Source organism: Paroedura picta, chromosome 2, assembly GCF_049243985.1.
Source record: "Paroedura picta isolate Pp20150507F chromosome 2, Ppicta_v3.0, whole genome shotgun sequence".
Classification (NCBI taxonomy): Eukaryota; Metazoa; Chordata; class Lepidosauria; order Squamata; family Gekkonidae; genus Paroedura; species Paroedura picta.
The window spans coordinates 129,401,977-129,426,991 of record NC_135370.1 but is presented as its reverse complement, the minus strand read 5'-3'; the positions used below and the strand labels follow the sequence as shown (position 1 = coordinate 129,426,991).

The following is a 25,015-nucleotide window of genomic DNA, read 5'->3' as shown; positions in this document are numbered from 1 at the left end:
GCTATAATTACAAATTGTACAATATTATGATTTTGAGACTTTGGGTGATATTTCCATTGGTTATTGAAGAAAAGTATTTATGGGACAGGACAGAGGACTATTTCAGACATTGTTTCCTGCCGTGTAACTTCTGGAAGAATTTTTCAAATTTTAATCTCATTCTGTCTTTTTGTGGAAAATGGTAATTTGCATCGTTTTTGTCTGGTGCTGCCTTTATTCCTGAATTGTGTTGGAGGCAGGAGGAAGGCTGCTGTAATCTGGGGGCTGTCTTAGGGTAAAAACTGGTACATTTGATTTTGAACTTAGTTTTTGTGATGGGAGGATTGGAAAGTCTAAAGGCAAGGAGCTGATCCAGTCATTCCCTTACATGATTTTGTGCATGCAGACCTCCTATCAATGTAGCTCTCCATATGCAGGAGGATTGTGGATAAGTTAGTATCAGTGTCTGAAAACTGTCATGCATAGAGTAGCTCGCATGTGAGTGTGGAAAGGATGTGGCAGGCACTCAGATCATACCCATAGTAACAAAACTTCCATGAAATTTGAAACTTGTTTTGTTCTTTTTGATTCTGAAATTAATAATGAGGGTGAGTGATATTCACCTTCTTTCTTTTCTGATGTTAACAATGCTGATCATTCTCCAAAAATTACTATAGACCTTTCATCTAATGCAGTGTCACATTCTCTCTTCTTCCAGATCTGTATTAGTGGTAGCAGAATGTTTTCTTGTGGCTTGTTTGTTTTCACTCACTTAGTGGTAACTAACCTTGGGTGTACTGTTTTCTTGACTAATGATGTCTGCTATTAGTCATGGGTAGTATTTTCTAGGCAAATTTAAATTTTAATATATTCCACTGCGCAATGGCTTGGATACAAAGTTTTCTCTCAAATTTCTGTTTTCATTTGTAAATCATCATCAGAATTAACACAGAAATATTCTATACTAGATTAGCAGAGAACAACTGATTTTTCTATGAGCAGCCACAAGGAGTGGAAACCCCCCTTCTTCTGCACATAATAACAATTAAGTGTTCTATCATTGCATCCTTTTCTTCTTTGAGAATATTTTTAATTTTGTATATCATTTTCTATATAACAACATTTATTTGACATCAAACACTGAACAACAAAGAATTGGGCTTTAAAATTTCATTTTCCAAGTTATCTAATAATATAAAATATTCTGTAGAATATAAGAAGTTACATATTACATTAGAGTTTCTTTTTTTCTTTCAGTCGGATGGAGAGGCTGTTAAATGTTTGCATTTTATCTGCAGTATATTTTGCTCGTGTGTTTTTCTTTAAAAAGGGGCTTCCTACATTGTGAAGTAATGTTTATTACTATGTAGCATTTATATTTTATTTTGCAAAGGAGGCACACCACTTAGTGGGACAGGTTAAGAAAGATAGCACAATGAGTTTTTTAAGGGCACAGGAAAACCCATGGAATGGATTACTAGTCTAAAGTAGAAAATTGAGGACAGTTGATGCCAAAATGAAGGACGATGATTGTACCTTGTACTCTTAACAGATTCTCATTACTATACAAAGTACGAAATCTTTAAAATTGCTCAATGATGGAAAATATTTTCTGTGTGTTTTAAAGAGAGGAAAACAATATTAACCCTTTTGCTGCCTTAGCTTATGGGTGTCTATGGTGGTATTTTTATTATTTTTACTCTTTCGAATGCCAGCACTGTGTTTACTCTTCTTTTTGTGACTGCTATTTTGGTATTGACCTGAGCCATTTTAGATATTTGATCTCTGTAGGCTGAATTATTAATGATAATAGCAATAATAATGAAATTAATTATGATGTCTATTGCTTAACCCATGTGCTGATATATTCATCATACATGTCAGCTCATTTGGGAAGAGAAAGCAGGAAGGAGGAAGCGGCGGCGGCACACACTACGGAGGACTTGTTCGGTTCTACATCTGAAAGCGACACCTCAACTTTTCATGGCTTTGACGAGGATGATTCTGAAGAGCCTCTCTCAAATCAGAGCAGCAGCTCCCCCTCAACAAACAAAAAGGGCGGCTGCTAAAATAACTAATCACTTACAAACTCTATGAGCAACATCCTGCCCTTTTTGCTACTTTTTCTCTCTTTTGTTTTTGCATTTTAATTAGATCAATTTTCACCTCTGGGTGCATACACTGAAAGCACAACAGGCTAAAACTTGAGGAAATTTCTTTGGAAATAAAGTTTGGGTTAACTGATTTTTTAAAAAGAATATTATATTGTCCCCCTTCCTTTCCCCCCTTGGTGTTTGGAAATCTGGTGTGGATATCCTAAAAAAGTACAAGAGAGAGCTAATTTTCTCAACTGTTAATATATATGTGTCCGCTATGAAAAATACAGAAGGGTTGAATGCCATAAACCCGCCTCAAATAGTGTTTTTAAATATTTATTTATATATTCTATATATTATAAGAAAAAAAACCCTTTGAGATTAAGAAGAAAGGCAAGAAAAAAGCAATGAAGTCTACTTGATAATCTGACTATACAGAAAGACAAACTGCTATGGGATGGATTGTTCCAGATGAAAAGGAAACCCTTGCCGGTGTGACTTTTGCACTGTGAAAAGTTTGCATTTACTGTAGCACACTGGAGTTTGTGACTTCCCCTTTTGTACGCCTGCTGTCCTCACCTTTACCAGTTTGAAAAAGGCAATGAAGATCATAAAACTGAGGAATTTCCTGCTTCCTTCCTGTGGACATATTTGTACTCATTAAAGAATGCCTCATCTCTTTCACCTTCGCATCTTTTTACTAGGCACTGTTGTTTTTTTTCTCTCTTGTCTCCACCCCCTTCACTTTCTACACTGTTGAAAGGAGATTCCAGGCACAGGATGGAATATAACTGTCAAGTCACAGAGTCTGCTAAGATGAAACAAAGGCTGTGAATCTTTGAAGAAATATAAAGGAAAAAAATACCTCGTGTTTCTTTTATTTTACTTTTTTAAAAAAATAAACCCATTTAGTCTTATTTTTGATAGCTCCTCTTGAAATAAACCAAAGCAATACTCGCTAATCTTCAAAGGGCAATAGAGAAGACAGAAACCCTCTCTCATTTGCTATTCCAACACCAAGGAGTTGAGCTGCAGGATTTAAAAGGTATGTTCCAAAACTAAATATATTTCATTTTGTGTGAATCTCTGCTTTCCATTTTTGCAGAGTAGGGCCCATGGCAGATATAGTGTGCAGTTATATCCAACCATTGTATGTTGCCTAAACTGTTGTTAAGTAAAATGTATAACAAATGCAACATTTAGCTTATTAAATCCTGCCCCTAGAAAATGTGTGAAGATATTTGCAAAACCTCTTGTTATCTTCTAACCAGAGAGAAAAGTGCGGAGACAAACTTTGCTTAACTTTATACAGAACATAATAATGATGAATGAAACTATATTTAGTAATCACTGCAAAGAGCCTCTTGTGGCGCAGAGTGGTAAGGCAGCAGGCATGCAGTCTGAAAACTTTGCCCATGAGGCTGGGAGTTCGATCCCAGCAGCTGGCTCAAGGTTGACTCAGCCTTCCATCCTTCCGAGGTCGGAAAAATGAGTACCCAGCTTGCTGGGGGGTAAACGGTAATGACTGGGGAAGGCACTGGCAAACCACCCTGTATTGAGTCTGCCATGAAAACGCTAGAGGGCGTCACCCCAACGGTCAGACATGACCCGGTGCTTGCACAAGGGATACCTTTACCTTTTACCTATAGTTTGCAAACCAGCTTCAAACAATGGTCACACATCCTCATTTGAAGCCAGTCCTTAACACTGGCTTAGATATTTAGATTTAAGTGTGCATGGGAACAGTAGCACCGGGTCTTTGCTGTGATTTTTAGAAATGTATTTAGACACTGGACATGCTGGGACATCCTCAGTTTGATATCATTTAAAAATAAATATTCTCACCGTTTCTGCATGGAGGTGTACGACATACATGGCCTCCTGCTTGTAAATGTGGGATGGTAAATCTAGCATTTGCAGCCCTCCATACGGGAGACCCCTCCCGCATTTCTCTCTGCCCTGTTGCTGCTTTTTACCTCCCAACAAGGCTACAAGTGAAAATAAAACATACTTCTCCCCCCCCCAGTCCTTGGCTTGTCAATCACAGCAAGCCACCAATCACAGCACAGCCCTTATCTCATGAACTGAAACTTTCTCCCCTGCCCCAAGCCCCAAAATTAATTTTTTTAAAGGCACTTCCAGGTTGCTATGCAGTAATACTACAACACAAGTGCATTTTTTAATAAAAAATTAACACTTCTGCATTGCCATTGTTTTGGACTCTATTTATGTCTGGGTAGATTTGTGAGATGCTGGAACTGGTAACTGAACCCTGAAGAGTCTGTGAACAGTGGGCATAAAAACAAAGTGCACAGAAGCCTCGATGATAGGGAGAAGGCTGCCTGATTATGCCCCCCTTTTCCTTGTTCATTCCCTACCTACAGAAAACACAAACAGGACTGTGTTTTGCCTGCCTGGTTTGTGAGAGGCTTGACTGGAGCCCAAAGAGTAATTTTGTATAAATATTAGGCTTTAAAACAAGGAGCATGTACACTTTTATGATCAGGAGAAGGCTGCTTGATCATGCATCCCCACCCCCCCTTTACCATTCATTCCCCACCTCCAGAAAACACAAATGGGACTGTTTGCCTGCCTGATGCCAAAAAGAATGTAGACACTTTAAAGAAGGATTTATTTTACCTTTGACAATGTAGCTTTGTGGTCCTGCAGCAATGCAGACTGCGCCATTAAAGAATTCTCGGAACAGGAAATGGAGAGTTGAGGATGGGTGCGAGGGCGGGACAATGCTACAGAAACTATTGTGCCTTTCCCCCTCCATATGGAATTGGCTCTAGTTGCTCACTGAGATAAAAAGTGGCAAAGCCACTTTTTGCAATTTTCCTCATCCCAAGGCAAATCTGGTCTAAACTTGAGCCAGCCCCTGGACAGCCTCGGGATGCAGGTAATGTCATGTGGAGGGGACTCTAAAACTTGCCAGCAACCAAAAGCTGTCCAGGGGCAGATTCCTCATGCGGAAACAGTCTCTATGTCTCTATACTTGGGGAAAGGTTGCCAACCCTCAAGGGGGGCCTGGGGAGCTTCCAGAATTACAGCTGATTTCCAAACCATAGAGACCAGCTCCCCTGGAAAAAATGGCTGCCTTTATTTATTTGTGTATTTTTATGCCACCCTTCCTCGATGAAGTACCACCCTTCTCCAAATCCCACTCTTCTCAGGCCACACCTCTTAATCTCCAGGAATTTCCCAGCTCAAAGTGGACAGTCCTTACGTGTACATTTCAATAATATTTTAACAATAGCAGCAGAGCATAAGAGTTAAACTAATGACTCCATTTGATAAGAACATATTGATCATACACTCATTCATCTGGGGAGCCAACTATTTAATAGTGCCTTTTATATATAAAACAAGGAATTCTCACTATGCACTGTAACTCTAGAATAATGAAACCCTAGGGTACAAATGGCAGGCATGATTATCAATGTCAGATGGCTTCTGTGGGATATAGGGATCAAAATAGAAATGAATGTGTCTATTCCCAACAAGCAAAGAGATTCTTTTTTCCAAGGGGTGTGAGGGCAATAAGGGCAAAGAGTGTTGTTGATCTCTCTATAATAATGAGAGATCAACAAGTCAGAAAAATAACAGAGAATTAAACACAGAATATATCCATGTTTCTTCTTTTGCAAGAACCCTAAATGACAGCACATGGATTTAAGGAGTGCTCGGGGGGTGTGCTCAGCCAGCCTGAGTCAAGATTTCTGTAGCAGAAGGGGGCATTGATATATTCTGTTGTTTTATTCTATGCTATTCTTGTTACTTGTTGATACCTCAATATTGTAGCGATTTCAATAAAACCCTTTTGCTTTACATTAAACTTGGGGACCACATCACTCTGAAGCCATTCCCCATTGATTGCCATGTCTACATTTTGCACCCTGAAATTTCATTTCTCTAGGGTTATAGTTCATAATATGAATACCATGTTTTTATGTGCAAGACATTATTAAATTGTTGGATGCCCAGAAAAATGAAAACTTGCTGAATTTTCTGTACCATCAAAGGTCAAACAGGAGCAAAACAACTAAACAAAAATAGTATATATCATTTTCTTTATTTGATGGGTTTCTGTTCCATATATATTGTATTCCACTGAATCCACAAATTAAAACCTGAATACTGAAGAGGCGGGTTCTGAAAGACAGACTAGTGAAACAAGGAATAGATGTAGGTTAAATGAGTGCATTGGCTAAATCCCTTTATCACTTTATACCAACCTTTTCCTACTTTTTGACCATGGAGGAGCCCCAGGAATATTTTTCAGGCTTAGACTGGCCATGCCTCCCTGCTACACCCAGGGACCTGGGGGGGGGGGAGAGAAAGGAAATGGTTTGAGGCAGGAGTATGCATCCAAGCTCCACCCCCTTTCCCAGTCATGGTAACCATGTGAGAATGCCACCTCCAGGTTCATGGAAGTGGCCAGTTCCCTACTTTCACAGCAATGCTGGGAATAGCTTGTGGCTGATTCCATTAACGCAAGATATAGGGGAAAGGCCAGGGAGCCCCTGGGAAGCTCTCATGGAGCCCTTGTCTGTCTTATACAAATTCCTTAGAATCCCTGCCATATACAAACATGGAAATATATCAACAAGGTTACTAGCTTTGTTACTTAACTTAAAGAAAGCCTTTCACAGTGTCTTTCACAGTCAGGCAAGAGAGATCCCAAATGGACAATGGGTCCTCTTCACGTTATATTTTAAGTATACATCTAAGATATTTTAAGTATGAATGCAACAAGTACATGTTTGTAAACACAAGTAGTATACAGGTACACTTGACACTCTTGGGTTAATTCAGTGGCAGACTGAGGTTTGTTCTGCATCATATATGAGATGCTCCTAAATGTTGGAAAACTTGTAGGTAAGTTATCAAATTGCTAGCAAATGCTTCTGTGAGTAGTTGAGATAACTCAGCAGATGTTAACTCTTATGGGTTGGGGTAGCCAGACAGAATTTTCCATATATTTATAGCAGTGGTTAGGCTTTACTTATGTTTTAGAAATACCCTAAATTCTCAGTAGCTAAGATTTATATAACATCACTAATATATATTAAATGTATTCTATTTATCAATTTATCACACTGGAACACATTGGAATGAAGAGTGGAATATTACGATTCTAGATGAGGTGAATGTTCCATGTAGCCAAGCTAGATTTGAGTCCTGTACCACCTTATAGACCAATAATGTTTTGAGGTGTAAGCTTTCAAGAATCAAAGCTGCCTTTGTCAGCATTTTGTTATCCTACATTTATTTATTTATTTATTTATTTATTTACTTACTTACTTACTTACTTACTTACTTACTTACTTATTACTTATAGTTGGACTTATATATCGCCGTTCGCCAAAAGGTCTCATGGCGGTTCACAATAAAATATAAAATCAAAGTAAGCACATAAAACCCCATAAATACCCCACTATTACAATAAAAAGATGGCATTCTATTCTATAACTCTCCCCACTTCCCCCGCTTGTTCAGAGAGAGGTTGGACATTAATTCTGTAAGAGAGAGAGGAGAGAAAAACTGGCTGATGGATTAGGGATCTTGGACGGAACTCGGGCTCTGCCCTGGCCTCAACCAAAGGCCTGGCAGAAGAGCTCCGTCTTACAGGCCCTGCGGAAAGATGGTAGTTCCGACAGGGCTCTTAGCTTCTCCGGAAGCTCATTCCACCAGGTTGGGGCCAGGACTGAAAGGGCCCTGGCCCTGGTCGAGGCCAGGTGAACGTCCTGGGGGCCCGGGACAGTCAGTAGATTCATACCCGCAGAACAGAAAGCCCTGCAGGGGGCATAAGCAACCAAACAGTCCTGCAAGTAAGTAGGATGCCCAGAAGTTCCCCAGACTGGATACAGACTCTCCACATTGTTGCTTTCTAAGCAACTGGAATTCATAGAAATACTGCCATTCAATTTAGCCATAATGACCAATAGCCTTGGCGAATTTGTCTATGAATTTGGCTAATCCTTTTAAAAAGTCATTGATGCTAATAAACTTCACTATATCCCAAGGCAGTGAATTCCATCACTTATTTATGCATTGTTGGATATGATTTTCTGTCATCTACCATGAGTTCTAGTCTTTTGAAAGAATGAAAAAGATTTTTTGTCTCTACTTTCTCAATGAGTTTAAAAAAAAATCTTCCATAAATAACATAATTTTATAAATATCTGCCATACCTCCTTTCTGTCATCTTTTCTGTGAAATTCAGGAAGTTAAAAGTCTTTAGCTTTCCTTGCCAGGAAGATGACCTAGCTACTTGATCATTATGGTTGCCCTTTTCTGTACTTACCAGTGATTTACCAGCAATAAATATTGATAAAGGGCTGCTCTTTGGAGGCAAAAGTTCAATGTTTAATAGGATATAACAACAATGAAAAGCAGCATCCCTCGTTTTGGAGCAAAGAAGCCTTATTCTGTTTCCCATCTTATAAAATCCCCCTCTTATAGAGAACCAGCAATGCAAACTCTAAGTTTGGCTCCTGAAAGATAGATGACATATTAGATGCTGAATAATGAAGAACTTTCCCTGCTCATACCTCAAGGCCTTCTTGTGTAGCACAGCTGTTAAGGGAGAGGGTGCCAAGGCTGGTGCTGAAGTAATCCTGTTTTGCTAGGGCTTAGTTCCAGTGCGAGGGGTGAGCTGTACTCTCACAGAGCAATGTTGTTGTCACAGGAGCGCCTCCTGATACACCAGGAAAGTGTTGGCAGATGGATGGTAATCCTCTGTGAACACCACATAGCTCTCACAATATTTTTCAACCCCACTTGATAAAACATTAATGCCTACAAATGTCTCTGCGGCTGCAACCGTACTTCAGTCATTTTGAAATTCTTTAAAATTAGACATTCTGTACTTTGCTTATAGGATCGTCTTCTTGCTATGAGCCCCAATCAACCCTTATCTATTGCTTGCTGTTAGTAGTTGCTCAAATTAGCCATTTTTCAGCCTCTAGTTGTAGTTCCATTGATACAGCAAATCATCGTCCTTGCTAATGCCTGGAGCAGATCAGATAGTGGATAAGCACGGCCTGTACAGGGACACCATCTGTGGTGAATGCCTTCTGTGCCTCCTGTCACATTCTAATCTGGAAAATTCTTAACATTGGGGGACAAGTAGGAGGGAAGGAGAAAAGGAAGCCGGAAAAGAGAAGTGACTGTGGGGGCTTTCAGGAAAGAGAAGGAGGAAATAGTAAGGAATAGGAAAATGTGATGCTCCTACAATTCCTCGCAGGCACCCAACCTGTATGGTCCTGATATCCATCTTGGAAAGGGGTCTTTGCTTAGTGGTAAAGCATTTACCTGATATAGAAAAAGCCATACAATCAGGCCCTAACATTTAGAAGTGCGGGTTGTAAATCCTAAGAACTACAGTATATTTAAATTTACTTTGTTTAGAACCATTTTTCTCCCCAATAAAGATGCAAAGTGGTTTACATTATTCTCTCCTCCATTTTATCCACAGAACAACCTTGTGAGGTAGGCTAGGCTAGGCTAAGAGTGTATGACAGCCATTATGTCGTGATATCCCATTTTTCTGCCTTGGAATTGCTCCTTGGACCTTATCCCATGTCCGCATATTCGTTGTCCCCCATTTGCTTCCAGATTTGTTTCCACATGCAATAGCCAAGGGACAGGAAGTCAAAACTTTGCACCTTTTTAAAAGTTGTCAATCATTGTCACATAGTGAAAACTCCCAGTCATCTTCCAGTACCATTTTATCTCATTTGAACACCCTCCCTCCAAGTCCATAATGCAAAACTGTAACAACACAAACAAGGAGATGCAAAAAGGTGGGCTGTTTTATCACGCCATTTACACACACACAGAGCATGAAAAACAATTCTTGGTAAATGATGCACCTGAAAAAGAAGGCAACATGACAACGGGTGGTTTTGATATTATTATTATTTTGTTATATTAGAATTGTATTGTAACACGATCGGCCATGATTTTTTTTTAAAGGCAGGAGAAGCTTGTCAGGCTAGATGTTGGAATTGATGCTCAGGGGGAGCAATGACTGGAAAATCATGATGAAATCAGAGTCCAGTAGTACCTTTAAGAACAACAAAGATTTATTCAAGGTGTGAGCTTTCGAATGCAAGCACTCTTCCTCAATCTAAGCTTAGTCTGAGGAAGAGTGCTTGTACTCGAAAGCTCATACCTTGAATGAAATCTTTGTTGGTCTTAAAAGTGCTACTGGACTCTGATTTTATTGTGCTACTTCAGACCAACAGGGCTACTCATTTGAATCTATCCTTATGGAAAATGATGGCTGGGGAAAGCCCGACTTTTCTAGCTTCTGCCCCAACATAAACATGGATCCCGTGTCAAAAAATGGAATGCAGATTTCTGAGTGTTCTCTTGATGCAGGCCAACTGAGAGGGTATGCCAGGCCAGCCCTGGGTCCGTCCCCAAAGGGCCCAATTCTGTGTGGAATGGGGGGGGGGAATCTTGGATGCAAAAGAGAAACCAGGGACTAATTGATCATGCTGAAACTATCCCATAGTGACACAGCTCCCTGAAAAGTTACTGTCAATAACAACAATTAATCCTTAGCTGGACAGTCTGGTGCTCTAACCCAGAATGCTTATGTTAGGATTTGGTGCTGAGTTGCTGATTATTATACATTTTTGTTCCCAAAATTGTTTCCTAAAGACACTGAGTCTGTAATAAAGGACATACATTAAGAACACTCAATTTATTTTTAAAGTATATTTATTGAATTGATTGGTTTGCTTCTAGGCATAGAATTTGAGTTACCTTGACTTTACATGAATTTGGCTAGTATACAGTATGAATATCCATCACCCTTGTTCTTTGTTTCAGGATTTAATTATACCCCTTCTTGGAATGCTTTGGTTAGAAATATATGTGTATAAGGTGCAGGTAGTAAGGCATTTTTTGTGCAAGGTTGTTAGGGTAGCTACTTTTAGCAACACATAGGCAGAGATGTTGGTGCCAACTTAATTCTGTAGCCGATGGTTTAGGCAAAGAGTAAACAGTTTTTTCTTTAGTCTCTGCATTAACTCACACTGCTATCATTGCCATATATGGCTCGCAGTTCTTACGTTTGTGTCACATAGTACTGCTAAGCAAGAAAGTTCCTTATCCCAAACTATAGCTTCACTGTTCTTTGTAGTAGTAGCAAAATGCATAGTTCTGACTTTCATCTATACTTCTAGTAGATGAACAGACACAGTAGTGGTACGGTGCTCACGCAACTTTTCAGTGGCTGCTCAGAAACTGGAATTTCAGCAGGACTTTGTCTCACTACTACTTTGCTGAAATTTCCCTCTTTCATGCAGGAGCCTTATCAGGCTAGCATGTAAAGTCGGTGACAAATAAACTGCTCTTGGTCAGTCATGATGTAGGGTGGCCAGCAGGCCTGGAGGAAAAATGTTGTGTCCCTTTAATAGTTTAATGTGTAGAAACTGGCAGCGTTTTTCCTAGCATGGTGGTAAATATCAGCTGGGAAATAATCCTCTACTTTAAGGGGCAGGATATTTTTCTTCTGATAGTTGGCAACCCTATGAGCAATTTGGCATCTCATAACTCAAGGGTAATTATCTGTTTTATGCTATAAGAGATTTTTTAAAAGCAAAGTGAAATAGACAGTTGCTAATTGGTAAAAAGTGTGAAGCTGAGTCTTGCGCCTGTCAAGAAGACATATCTTCTGTTCTGGAAGTCCTACTTCCAATCCTGAATATGTGAGAATGTCTTTGGTTTCTTAAAGATGAGATACACATGCAGCATGCATTTATGGAGGTTCCGTCTCATCAATGTTTTGAGCAGTGACACTAAAATCAGGTTATAGGGCAGGTCATTGGTGAGCCTGAATACAAATTGAGCTCGGGGAATGGCATTTCCTCCAAACTACATATAATTGCATACACTTGATGAAAAGCACTCATTGCAGCTTTGAAAAGAGTATAATGCTTGCTATGTTTAAAGGCTGAAGTTTTTACTTTTGCTTTTCTTTGCCTTCCCTTCTACAGTTAACTACAGCTCACTCAGATTCCGAATCCATCATGCTTCAAGAAAATGGTTGAAGAAGCCAACCAAGAGTAGCAGATGCTTTGATCTTCCTCTCATTGCCTAATCCTTTCATACCTGTGTCTGATTCAACACAGAAGCCTGGACTGTGGAACGCCTGCTGGCACTTGCTCAGAGAAGTCTTGGGGATTCCCTAAGCTTGTGCAATACAAAGAAAATGCTTACCATTTTTTTGAAATTACCCTTTCTTTAAGTGTTGCGTGTATGTGCGTATGTATGTGTGTATATAAGACCAGGTCAAACTGGAGCTGATCTACAGTATGCTGTAGTGACTGAAAACAACAAAAACAAATCCTTGGAAGAAATAGACACGTTATTTTATTTATTTCAATATTTAAAAGAGAAAAGTAGTGCTGATGTTGCACAGTATTTTTGTTTAAAATGCATTTTACTTCAAAATTTAAGATCAATTTTTGTGAAGAGAGGACTTTTTCGAAAGTGCTTAATGTAAGATAAAGACAATTTACTTTTAGGATAAATAATTTTTTAAGTTATGAAAATAAAGAAACTGCTCTCTCTTACTTTAAAGATGCCATTCGTATACATGCTGGATGTTTTTATTTTTTTCAAAGTGGATTTGGTAAGTGAAAAGTTGTTTTGACTTTATTTTCCTGAATTTCTAGTGATGTTTCCCACTTTGATGTACTGTATTAGGCAAAATGAAACAAAATAACAAAATAGTTGGAAAAGGAAATGCTGAATTCTGAACAGATTTCAAGGAATATATGTGCAGACTGGTAGGGTTACAGACCAGTAGAAAGTTTAGGCATTACCAGTTCTCAGTAATGATGCCACTGGAGTAAAGTGTTTTAAAATAGAAAGAGGTTCTGTCATTTGCAAAGTTTATGGATAATTAATACTCATACTAACAGTGGTTTGCAATAAAAAAACCTCTAACAAGTTGTAAGCAATACAAAATTATTTTATTGGAACAATGCACTAGGTTGAACAAAACTTTTGAAAGCAATTTCTGTGATTTTTCCCTTCCAGCCGAAACCCTGCAGCGCACACTATGTTATTCACAAATCAGCAGAGCAAAGTTTGAGTCCAGTGGCACCTTTAAGACTAACAATTTCATCAGATACATGGCAAAGTGCATGTACACAAAAGCTTATATCCTGAATCAACTTTGTTGGTCTTGAAAAGGTGCTACTACTGGACTCAAACTTTGTTCTACAAAGAAGCCCTGACATTCAGAAATGGCTTTTCAGGGGCTGCAGTAGTAAGGGGGAGGCTGGGACAGCCCTTTTGCAGGAGGAGATAAGCATAGCTCTAATACTGATCTATTGAGTGGATTGAAAGTATGGTGCGAGTGCAGTTGCCCATATCAAAAATCTTAATCCCATAATTAGCAGAATATATAAACTGGATCCCACTACCGCTGTTTTCACACTGTGGTTTCTTAGGACCAATGTATGACAATTGTCACAGGCAATTATTTTTAAAAAAATGTTTTGACAGTGTCTCTCTATGAAAAAGTTCCATTGGAATGGTATATTCTAATCACTTTACTGAGAAAGATGAGATGCTAGATTCCTGTGAATTCAGTATTGTTCCTGGGGAATGTTACTTGAATAGTCCATTCTCACGTAACTTTTTTATGTGCTCATAAGAAAAGATAGTGGTAAAAAGTCCACTATACAAGTGGATGAGAGTGACTTGAAACTCTTTCTTTCACATTTACTTGGAAGTAAATTCCACGCATCACAATAGGACTTACTTCATAAATCGGCACAGGGTTGCAATTTAGTCCTATATGCATTTGGGTTTGAGTAACACTCATTAAAGACGGTACAATACTATTCTCTTAAGATGCAGACTTGAAGCTTTCTCTTCCTCTGAAATTATGGGAGCAGATCTCTGAACTCTGTTGCTGCACAATCATCATATGTTTCCATGGGATTTGATTGAGAGTACAATGTGCTGAAGCTTTATTAAAGCTCTAAAGCATTGTGCTGTGAATTTTTCACACCCATTTTGATCTCCTGGGGAATGCTGGATATGATCGCAATACAGAATACAGCCCATCCTAAAGGAAGCACTGTACCTGCATGACTCTATAGGTCAGAGCTGCATGCTGGAATTTGATAGATCTGAGTGGGAGTTCCAAAACACTACACATGGAGATGGATGGCCATATTCTTACTGGATAAAAGATGCAGACCCCTAGACAGTTTTCTTCAATCAAGTTTTCTTGGAAATTGGCAGACTACAATTATGCAATTTATTTCTCCCCATTAAATACAAAATACACATCCATAGTGAAGAATTACAATCTGTACTCATTTGTTTTGTGTTCATATGATGTCTGCTCCCAAGGCACCTCCTGTTATGTTTCTCTGTAAATATTAATTCATCTAGATATTTTTAAAGAAAAGGTTGTGAAATTGCTATTGCTGTACATAGTTTTTAAAGACTCTCAATGCTGTCCGCTAAACTGAAAATAAAACTTCCTTCTCTACTTATTTTTTGTTTTCCTTTTCCATTTGGTAAAATATTATTTCATTTTTTAAATTTTCTTTTTAGTAGAATGTAAGTTAAACATACCTATTTTTGTTTCTTTTGTTGCTGTGACCACATCATCATCTACTACATGGAAAGTAGAAAGTAGAAAACTGGACATATGAAGCTTCCTTCTGTCATTTAGCTCAATACTATCTACTCAAACTAGCAACACCAGTATCTCAGTCGGAGGTCTTTTCAAGCCCTGCCACTTGACCTGAGATCTTTTGAATGGAAGATTTCAGAAACTAAGGAGCTAAGAGGCCGAATCCACCTGGAAGATCTTCCGTACAAGTTCCATTAAAAGAAGTGGGAGATGAACAGTAGAATTTTTCTGCACTCCCATTGACTTCTATGGGTTTTCACACGGGGACTTCCTGGTGGATTGTGACCAAGGTTTTGAATTATTTTTGTTACAAATATGATTGCAACTGGATTGACATTCTTAAGCCTGCAAACTTAAGTACATTAATTAAGAAGTAAGTCCAAGGGCATTTCCACACATTGCTAAAAATAGCATTAGGCCCACTGAATGTTGTAGTGCTTAATCATATTGTGCCTTCCAACCCCTCCTCACCTTCTTGTTGTCTCGCTCTAGTCCGCCACCTTTTTGCATTTCTCACCCTCCACAAGTGCTGTTTGAAATGATATAAGAGAGCAACGCGGTTGATACATGACTCTCTTCTGCCTGTTAATAAAGCCAGGCAGCCAATCCCTTTTCTCCTTTTTTTAAAGATCTTATGATGCCTGCCAATTTTTTTAAAATTAATAGTTCTCCATTTAAATGCCTATCCATCTAATCATAGATGCATAGTGATTTTAAAATGCCACCCCTTATGGAATCACGAGTCTTGAGTCTTTTAAAAATTAATCTTGTTCCTGATTTTTGGGGGTGGGGGGGACTTTAGCAATATATACTTTGTGTTTTAACTTTTGGAAAAAATTATTTTTGGCTTTGCCTGCATGCTTGTATACCTGTTCGTTGCTTCAGGCAGTTCGCCTTAAAAAAGAAAAACCTGTCCCTGGAAGAAGGGAGAGGGAGGCGGGTGTGAGGGTGGGACATTGGAGGTGGAGATAGCACTTCTTTACCTCTATACATTCCTTTTGCATGTAGTCTGCTGGTTGTCCACTGGGGGAAAGCACTTTTTAGGTTGGTGAATACACTTTTTGGGATTCACCAACTTGCGCTTTAAAATAGCGGATATCACGAGCAGCTCGCTGGCCAGACATGGGAGGTTGGCGACGTCATGTGGAGCACCTGGAATATAGCCTCTTCAGGGGGGTGAGTATGATGCTAAATTTATGGCAGAATGGCCCCAAGTTAATTCAGTGGAACTTCTGAAAGAAACTTGCTTAGGGCAAGAGAAAATCATTTGTCAGTGGTGACCACGGTTACATAATTATGGCTTGTTATGTTATGGAAGAGCCCTGAAATAATTGTTCAGGCTTCAAGGAGCCCTGGAAGTGATGTCAGCTGGCCATGACTCGCTGCCAAGCCCCCAAGAAGTTACATGTCACCAGAAGTAACATCACCACCCACATTTACAGGCAGGCTTGAGGACTGGGGGTGCGGATAGAATTTAAGTTGTGAGTTGGTATGCAGGCTCCAGCACCCTCCCATGTGCAGAAACCACAAGAGAATGCACACTTGGGAGGGGGAGCAGTGGAAGTGGATAGTTCCCTAGTTTGTGGCTGAGTCTATTAAGGCAGGAGGGGAAATGCTGTGGACCCCCTCCAGAGCTCCCATGGACCCCTGGTTGGGAATCCCTATTATGGAGGTTTGCTCACACAGAGATCCCCTTTTATTCCATTGTATTGTTTATTCATGTCAAATTCCTGCTTTCCTGTATCCTACTCAGATCTATTTGATAGTAAGTAGCCCATGTCTAACATATGTCTAAGTCTAACAGTGATTGCACAGTTATCATAAATTTCAAAATTTATAGAAATAATTCTTAATATTTTGTAAGATCAGATTAATGTAAATAGCTCGATTAACTGCTACATGTAAACTATTTTGTCACTGTTATTAATCTAGATTCTAAATATATGTTAGTCAAAACACTAAGTATGCAACCTTGAGCTGATATTAAATACAGTCAGATCTTTGTAGTCATGTCAAGGCTATGATAGCAATATTAATATTAGGGTTGTTCATGGCCTTTATATATGTTCATACAATAATGCAGCTTACAGTTTTCAGAATATCTAGTGATTATTCCCTCCCTTTAAATTTTGTAATGACTTAAGGGCTTTATCCAATGCATGAATTAATGGGTGAATTATTTATTGTGACAAAGACCTGCACAGATCCCCTGCATGCTGCACAAACTGTAGAATTGGTTTAGGATACATTGGGCCTGTACTTTTGCTGCAATGCTAGAAGCTGGCTCCATTACTTGCTGTGTAGCATTAGAAGCCACTGATAGCACTGCTTCAGTATGGTACCTGTGAGCTTGGAATATAAAGCTAGGAAGCAGAACAGGTAGGGGTTGTTGTTTTTGAATAGGGATGAGACTACAGCCCATCTCTTGTGCCTTATCCTAAAAACTGAGCAAGTCCACAGCTTCTCAAGCCAGCACAAGCTACTTGGATCCATCATGATGGCATAATGGCTTGGTGCAGATATTGCTCCTATTTATTGCCCTTGTTCTTGGGCATTTAGCTAAGAATAAAAGAAGTGAATCTCTCCCCATCATTTATGTTAGTGCTATGAAAATCCTTAGTTGTTAAAGCATGTGTGCATTCGTAAACTGCTGCCAAACACCTACTTCTTTGGCCAGTTATGGGATGGTGGCAAAATAAATACTTGCACAACCTTTGCTTTTCCCAGTTTGCCTAATATTTTTAAAATCTAGCATAAACACTATACTCCCAACAGGTTGAACTTGGCATATGTAGGAATGGAAGAATCTAATTAGCCATAATGCTAGCTAGAAGAAGGGCCTCCTTTTATTTTATTTTTTTTCTTTCCACACTTCAAGACAGAAACTCCCTTAATCCTACTGCTCTGAGTATACTTGACTGGGTTCCAATTTAAAGTTGTCCACATTAATATTGAATGACAAACAGACAAGATCCAGCTAAAACTGCCACGAAAACAAAGCTTTATTGTAAGTAGTGAAAAATGAACGACAGTTTGAAATGACCTTCATTTCCATGTATCACATGTAAAGCTTGGCAAAATAGAAGCTTGTTGACTAGTTGTATCTTAGCAAGAGACGGTAATACCTTTCCTGTAGATTTTTTGGGACTTTTGCAAACTATTTTTTGTAGGGTTGCTTCTTATTGTTGCAGTTTGTACCGGTGATTTTACATGGGTTTTTGATGACAATTGAAGATGCATGCATTTTCATTCTGTTTTTATACTAGTAGTATTAACAGAACAGATTCGTTATACTGTTCTTGGATCAGCATATTGTTCCCTTTGCAATTAAGCCAAAGGTTGTAGCACATGTTAAAATCTGATAGCACATTCCATAAGTCAAGTAAGGCATTGATGTATCTAATTCTCAAGCTAGCCTCTCCCCATGATAAAAGGCTAACATAATTTCAGTTTTCCTTAACAAGAACTGTTTAATAACTTTCTTGGTAGCATATAAATATGAATGCAGTTCATGGCCTGAAATTCCTTTTAACTAGGGTGGCAACCTTTAGTATGCAATGCTCAACATCCTTCTAAGCCCATCTGCTTTGCTAGAGTTTAAGGCAGGGGTAGTCAACCTGTGGTCCTCCAGATGTTCACGGACTACAATTCCCATGAGCCCCTGCCAGCATTTGCTGGCAGGGGCTCATGGGAATTGTAGTCTGTGAACATCTGGAGGACCACAGGTTGACTACCTCTGGTTTAAGAGATATAACTATGTTTAGGATTACCCTACCAGTCAGTTAGCCAGTTATATTACAAAACTTTTGATTGATTAAAAGGGTGCATCTGGTTTAACTGGGCACTGTTAATTAATTAAGCAATTTCAATGTATGTGCTTGAAACAAAAATTCTACCTTTCCTCTCACACAGGAGTTAATGCATCTTCCAAGATGGTGCCTGCAGTGGTATGTGCATAAACCATTTATAACAAAACTATGATTTTTTTCAAAACTATTGTTTTCAGTTCTTTGCAATGTATATGATAATGTAATTGATTAATATCATTGTTTAAGTTTATGCTGATGAGGATAACCATGAATGCACCCCTCACTGACTGAGATCCAGACATGTTCAGAGCTTCACAAAATATATGAAATAACAGAACCCCTAGGACCATCCATTATAAACAGAACCAGGCATGGAGTAATAAGTTAAAGTGGCCAGGTTCAGGTCGGGCTGAGTGGCCTCTCTAGTCCTAGAAAAGCTAATTGCTCTGATTGCTCATGGCCCTTTTCTGATCAACTGAATGGCCCCAGCTGAGCAGTACTTGTACCAAGGAAGGGGGATTCTTTGGAATGTTTCTGCTTCCTGCTTAAGACCTAGGCTGAATTTTTGTTTCTCTTCTGTTGCAGGTATTTCAGTCTGAATATAACTAGAGGCAGCACTAGCATGGGAGGGAACTCTTGGGAACATGCCTGCTAGCTGTTTAAGTCCTAGGGAGAAAAAAAGTGGGGTAAAATGCCTAAATGAATATATAAAAATAGAACTGCAATCTTTAAAACAATGAGAGCAGCAAAATGACAAAAGCAAGCTCTATCCGTTATATTACTTCACTAGAGATTAAGCCAGCTGTGGCCAAAATACAGCGGGCTCTAGCATGGTAGGCCAAGATGGGGTGAAGGAAGGAGGAAAGGGAGAAAGAGAGACAGAGAGAAAGACAGAAAGAAAGGGAGGAAGATAGAGACAGAAGAAGAGGGAGAGAAACAGGTAGCGAGAAAGAGGCAGATAGGAGAGAGGAAGGAAGGAAGGAAGGAAGGAAGGAAGGAAGGAAGGAAGGAAGGAAGGAAGGAAGGAAGGAAGGAAGGAAGGACAAAGAGAATGCTGGGAGGAAGGGAAGTATAAAGGGAATGCTGGGAGGAAGGCAAGAACAGAGTCAGGTAGGTGGCCTGAAAGAGGACTTTGCGGCCTTCTGCCAGGCCCAGGGGCAGGCTCTGATGCCCCAGGGCCCGGCAGAAGGCTCCGGACGGGAGCGGTGGGCTTTGCAGCCTTCTTCTGGGCCCAGGGCACGGCAGAAGGTTCGAGATGGCGGCGACGGGCTTTGCGGCCTACTGCCGGGCCCAGGGGCAGGCGAGCCTGGGCCAGGGCCCGGCAGAAGGCTTGGGGCGGCGGCGGCAGGCTTTGCATCCTACGGGCGGGCCCAGGGGCAGGCAAGCCTGCCCCAGGGCCTGGCAGAAGGCTCCGGACTGCAGCGGCAGGCTTTGTGGCCTTCTGCTGGGCCCAGGGGCAGGCAAGCCTGCCCCAGGGCCCAGCAGAAGGCTCCCTGGGTGAGGGGAAGCTGGCCGGAGGACTTACTGCTGGGGTACGTTTCTTCCTCTGAGCGGCGGCTCCCTGGCCGGCCCAGGTGAGGCCAGGCCAACCCTCCGAGTGACACTCGGAGGGCCGAATCAGGAGCCGCTTTGCGGCTCCTGATTGGGCCCTCCGAGTTTTTATCCCAGACAGAGCCCGCCCTATCTCCTCCCCTTTATTTTATCTACTCCGCAGGAGCGGTTAAAGATTATAGGTACTTCTGTCATAAATTTTTTAAAGCATAATATGCATAGAGAAGGAGACAGTGTGAGTTTTCAATAAAGAATATTTTTGTTCTCTGTTGAAGAACATGCTGCTAAATTTAATTCACTGTTTAGCTGATAGGAACTATCATTATCACGGCTTCAGGGCATACTTACATAACAAATACTACCAAGTTATTAAAACATACTTTGACCTGATTTTTAGATTGTTTTGTTTGACAGAGATCATCTATGTATAAACTCAGTGCTTTGCTCTTGAACAGTATCCTCTGTTCAGACTAAGTTTTTCAAGCATAATAAGTGAAATAAGAGGTTTCATTCATTTCTCTTAATGACAATCGGCCACCAGTTTTTGCTCTGGTGCTCTACACTAGCGATCCCCAACCTGTGGGCCGCGGACCACATGTGGTTCTTCGACTAATTGGATGTGGGCCCCGAAGGATGCCTTCCCCCCCCCCCAGGCCCTTTACAACACACTTCGGGTGTCATTGTCTCCCATCACTCCCAGATGGGACTATCTTGTTGCAGAGAAACAAGCTCAGGGTTCCCATTGATCTGTCATTGTCATGAGTTAAAATTCTCATGAAAATAAAATGTTCCTTATGTTCATTGTTGTGGCATGTCTGTATCTTATTTTGAAGGGATGTTTAAACATTACCATAGCGACCAGAGTCAGAAAGCGTTAGGGCAGTGGTTGAGAGTAGAGGAGTAAACTACCCCCCCCCCCACTGGGCCTCAGTAAAAGGCGTTGAGTGGTCCCCGGTGATAAAAAGGTTGGGGACCACTGCTCTACACGGTATTTTTGATTAGTGTAAAAGTGGAAATCATTGAGTCATTTGTAAGAGCCAGTTTGGTGTAAGTGGTAAGGAGTGTGGACTTCTAATCTGACATGCTGGGTTCAATTCTGCACTCCCCCATATGCAGCCAGTTGGGTGACCTTGGGCTCACCATGGCACTGATAAAACTGCTCTGACCGAGCAGTGATATCAGGGCTCTCTCAGCCTCACCCACCTCATAGGGTGTCTGTTGTAGGGAAAGGGAAGGTGATTGTAAGCCGCTTTGAGGCTCCTTCGGGTAGAGAAAAGCGGCATATAAGAACCAACTCCTCTTCCTCCTCTTCTTCTTCTCGGTCTTTCATCATCTGTTTTCTCATGCAGCCCTATACTGGGACTACACCTGCACAGGCCAGCTGTGGATATTTTCTTTCTAGCTTGAAAGCTCCAAATTGGGAGTTCCTCACTGCTTTTGAAGCCAGCACATGCATGGATTTCCCACCCAATGTGTCACGTACTTCAATAATGAAGATGGGAAGCTTTCTAGTTGCTCTCCACACACGTTCATTGGCATTGTAGGCAAAATAGGCCAATCTTTCTTTTATGAAGAACTTTTCTCCTTTGGGAGTCTATCTTGGAGGGATAGTCCCACTCAGAAGACAGACACTCCCCTCTTGTGTGCTTGTAGTTCCTCCTTATGGCACTGCAAGACCGTAACAAGTTCCACAGGGCTTGCAAGACAGAGCTTATTGTTGAGGCCAGATAGAACAACAAAAATACTGCTAAAGTAAAGGAAGACCTGCCTCTCCAAAAAGATCTAGACTCCCACCCTCACAAGCTTACTTAAGGGGGCTGAAATAATGTAAATAATGTTTAAAATAGCTTATTGGTTTTTAAAGATTGACTGTTCAATGTTGTTACCTGCCCTGAGCTACCAAGAAGGGCAGAATATAAGAATAAAGTTATTATTATTATATTATAAACCCTGATTACAGTCAGAATCTCCTGTGAAGAGACATAAGAAGTTGTAACGAAGAAAAGAGAGGCTGTGTCTAGGTGATTTCTGGTTGCATTAGAAAATGCTGGTAACCGGCAATGTAAAGGTTATTCGGGCTTATGGACTCAACTACAGCTATAATTCAATTGGCAAGATTGCGGACACAGACCTTGCAACAGGTTTGTAAAGAGGTTACCATAGCAAGCATTCCCCAAAATGTTGTTTTTTGATGCTTAGGAAGATCAAGATTGCTCTTGTGAATAGAAGACTGTAATTTGTTCTCAGGGACCTGATTTGGTCTATGGGTTCCTCAAATTACCTTAACCATGGATGTTTCCTTATCAAGATGGGGTACCCATTGTGAAGAGGTTGTTGGTACTGCAAAATAACCCCCATATTAATCTTTTGGAGTTTTGGGCAGTGAAACACATCCTTACGTCATCTCAAGGACAAATGGGTGTTCATCCAAAAGGACAACATTGCAGTTGTATACTTCCTCAACAAATAAGGAGGTGCAGGATCCCAGAGCCTTTGCTTAGGGGCAATGGAAATTTGGGAGATAGTTGTAGATGTGGGGTTCATGCCCAGATCCATCCATATGGCAGGGTCTTTAAATATGGAGACTGACATTCTGAGCAGGGTCTATCAGACCAATTGCAAATTGCCTATCCAGAAGAAATAGCATGATTTTTGATACCTGGGGAGAGCCAGCTTGGTGTAGTAGCTTAGAGTGGCAGCTTCTAATCTGGCGAGATGGGTTTGATTCCATACTCCTCCATGTGCCGTTTGGTTACCTTGGGCTAGTCACAGCACTGACAGAGTTGTTTTGACTGAGCAGTAATATTAGAACTCTCTCAGCCTCACCTACCTCACAGGGTGTCTGTTGTGGGGAGCAGAAGGGGAAGGTGATTGTAAGCCACTTAGAGATTCCTGGTAGAGAAAAGTGGCATATAAAAGCCAATGCTGCTGCTGCTGCTGCTTCTTCTTCTTCTGCTTCACCACAGGCAAGTTCTGCTGCCTAGCAGGAAGTAATCTGGATTTGATAGTGGATGAGTGCCAGATCTCCTGGTCAGGACCAGCTCCCATTGTTTTGTGCATTCCCTCCCTTTCCTCTTCTGAGCAAGTTTATAGGGAAGAAACTAGCCGATTGGACAGGTGGTATCCTAGTGATTCCTAGGCTATGTCCGATGTGTTTTTCTGAGCTACTGCATCTTACTGCATCTCCCAAGGAATACAAGATATTCTACTACAGGCCCACAAACCCACAGCCTAATATTCTAGTGGGCTAGGTTTGAGGCCTGGATGTCCTGTAGAGGTGAATGCCCCCTTACTTGCACATTGTTGTCTGTATTAGAATACCTACCATCTCTAATACATGAGGACTTCAGTTAACACCCATTTGGTGACTATTGCCATGTTCCATGAAGTGGTACAAGGGACTATTGCATATGCTCACAAATTGATCAATGCTTTCTAAATGGCCTGTCCAATGTCTCTCCCCCCATATTGTCTTATCAGTGGTCATTGCCCCTACATTGCTAAACTAATATACCTCCCTGTTTGGACCTATAGACTCCTGCTCCTTAGTATTTCTCTCTCTATGGAGGTAGCATTTTAGTGGCTATTCCTCAGCTAGAAGGCTCAGAGAACTGGGAGCACTTTGAGTAGACACACCATTTCTTATGGTATTTAGAAGGAGGGTTATTCTACACCCAAGTTTGGACTTTGGACTTTCTACCCAAAGGGGTTTCTAAATTCCATTTATTGCAAGAAGTGGTTTTCTTCTCAAGTTCAGTCTACCAGTTTTCTTCCCGAGTCCAAGCTTGGAGGCTGTGAAGACCCTGCATACACCTGATGTTAGGAGGGCCCTCCTTTACTATTTGGAAAGAAACAGACAATTTCATAAGACAGTATATTAATTTGCTATTGGGGTTCCAAGAAGGGAATAGAAGCCTCATCCCAGTCAGTGTTTAGATGGGTAGTGATGGCCATCTGTTCCTGTTCTGAGGCATCCAGGAAACCATGCCTTCTTGATGTAAAAATGCATTCCACCCAAGCATAGGGATCGTCAGCCACATTTTCACAATGAGTTCCGCTTCTGGATATCTGCAGGGAAGTAACCTGACATTTGTAAAACATTATGCCCTAGATCATCAGGCAAGAAGTAGATGTGGACAAGGCTATCCTACAGGCACTATTCCAGTGAGAGACTCACTCCACTGATGAGTAGCTCACTAATGGTCCCAATGTGGGGCTGCATGAGAAGATAGGATAAAAACAGAGTTGCACTTACCAGTAACTGTTGTTCATCTATGTTGTCTATGCAGACACACTTTTCTTGCCTCTTGCCCCACCATGAGCTCTCACAGGATTCTTTGAGTACCATAGGCTCACAGCAGCTAAATAGGAATTGTGGGAAGAAGGAAGTCTGCTGTTTGAGCTCATAGTTCATGGCTCTGAAAGGGGCAGAATGTCCACTCTGGAGTTTTCAAGATAGAAAGAAAATCTTTGCTGCCAGCCTCTACAGGAGCAGTCCCAATGTGTGTCTGCATATTGAAGAACAACAGTTACAGGTAAGTACAGCTCTGTTTTTTTCTGCATGGTGCCAGGAACATTAGAAGCAACTGATTCTCACACTCTCCCACACAAACATTAGGAACAGCTGTTGTAATAATTTCTACATATGGGTTTGTATAAATGTGACTTTGATTATGATAGTTTGGTAGAAGATTACACAGGGCAGTAATACTAATACTCTGTTTATAGCAAAATGAACTGAATTGGTTCAGAACAATCGGTTAAAGGAATGATAAAGCAGTGTTTGTTCTCTTATAGTGTATGCAACATTATAAACAATGGTGAATTTTAAATGGCCTCCTCTGATTAATAATTGAGAGGTTTCATAGGAGAGCGACCAGGAGGATCCAGGGCCTCCT

The 25,015-nt window shown here is 40.6% G+C and overlaps 1 protein-coding gene across 5 annotated transcripts in view; it reads left to right on the top strand.

The window, feature by feature from the left end:
* The window catches only part of DPF3 (double PHD fingers 3), a 232,439-nt gene that overhangs the window by 186,539 nt on the left and 20,885 nt on the right, over positions 1 to 25,015 (top strand). Inside the window, exons 9-10 of one of the 5 annotated variants that reach the window (XR_013228425.1) lie at positions 1,864 to 3,120; positions 12,092 to 14,614. The exons of 3 other annotated variants lie outside the window; for them this stretch is intronic. Coding sequence is in view for 1 of the 2 variants with exons in the window: in XM_077322679.1 (XP_077178794.1) it covers positions 12,092 to 12,195 (104 nt within the window). In the remaining variant the exon portion in view is untranslated. Of the gene's footprint in view, positions 1 to 1,863; positions 3,121 to 12,091; positions 14,615 to 25,015 lie in introns of those variants that run through there. One more of the 5 variants, XM_077322679.1, reaches the window with a different exon arrangement.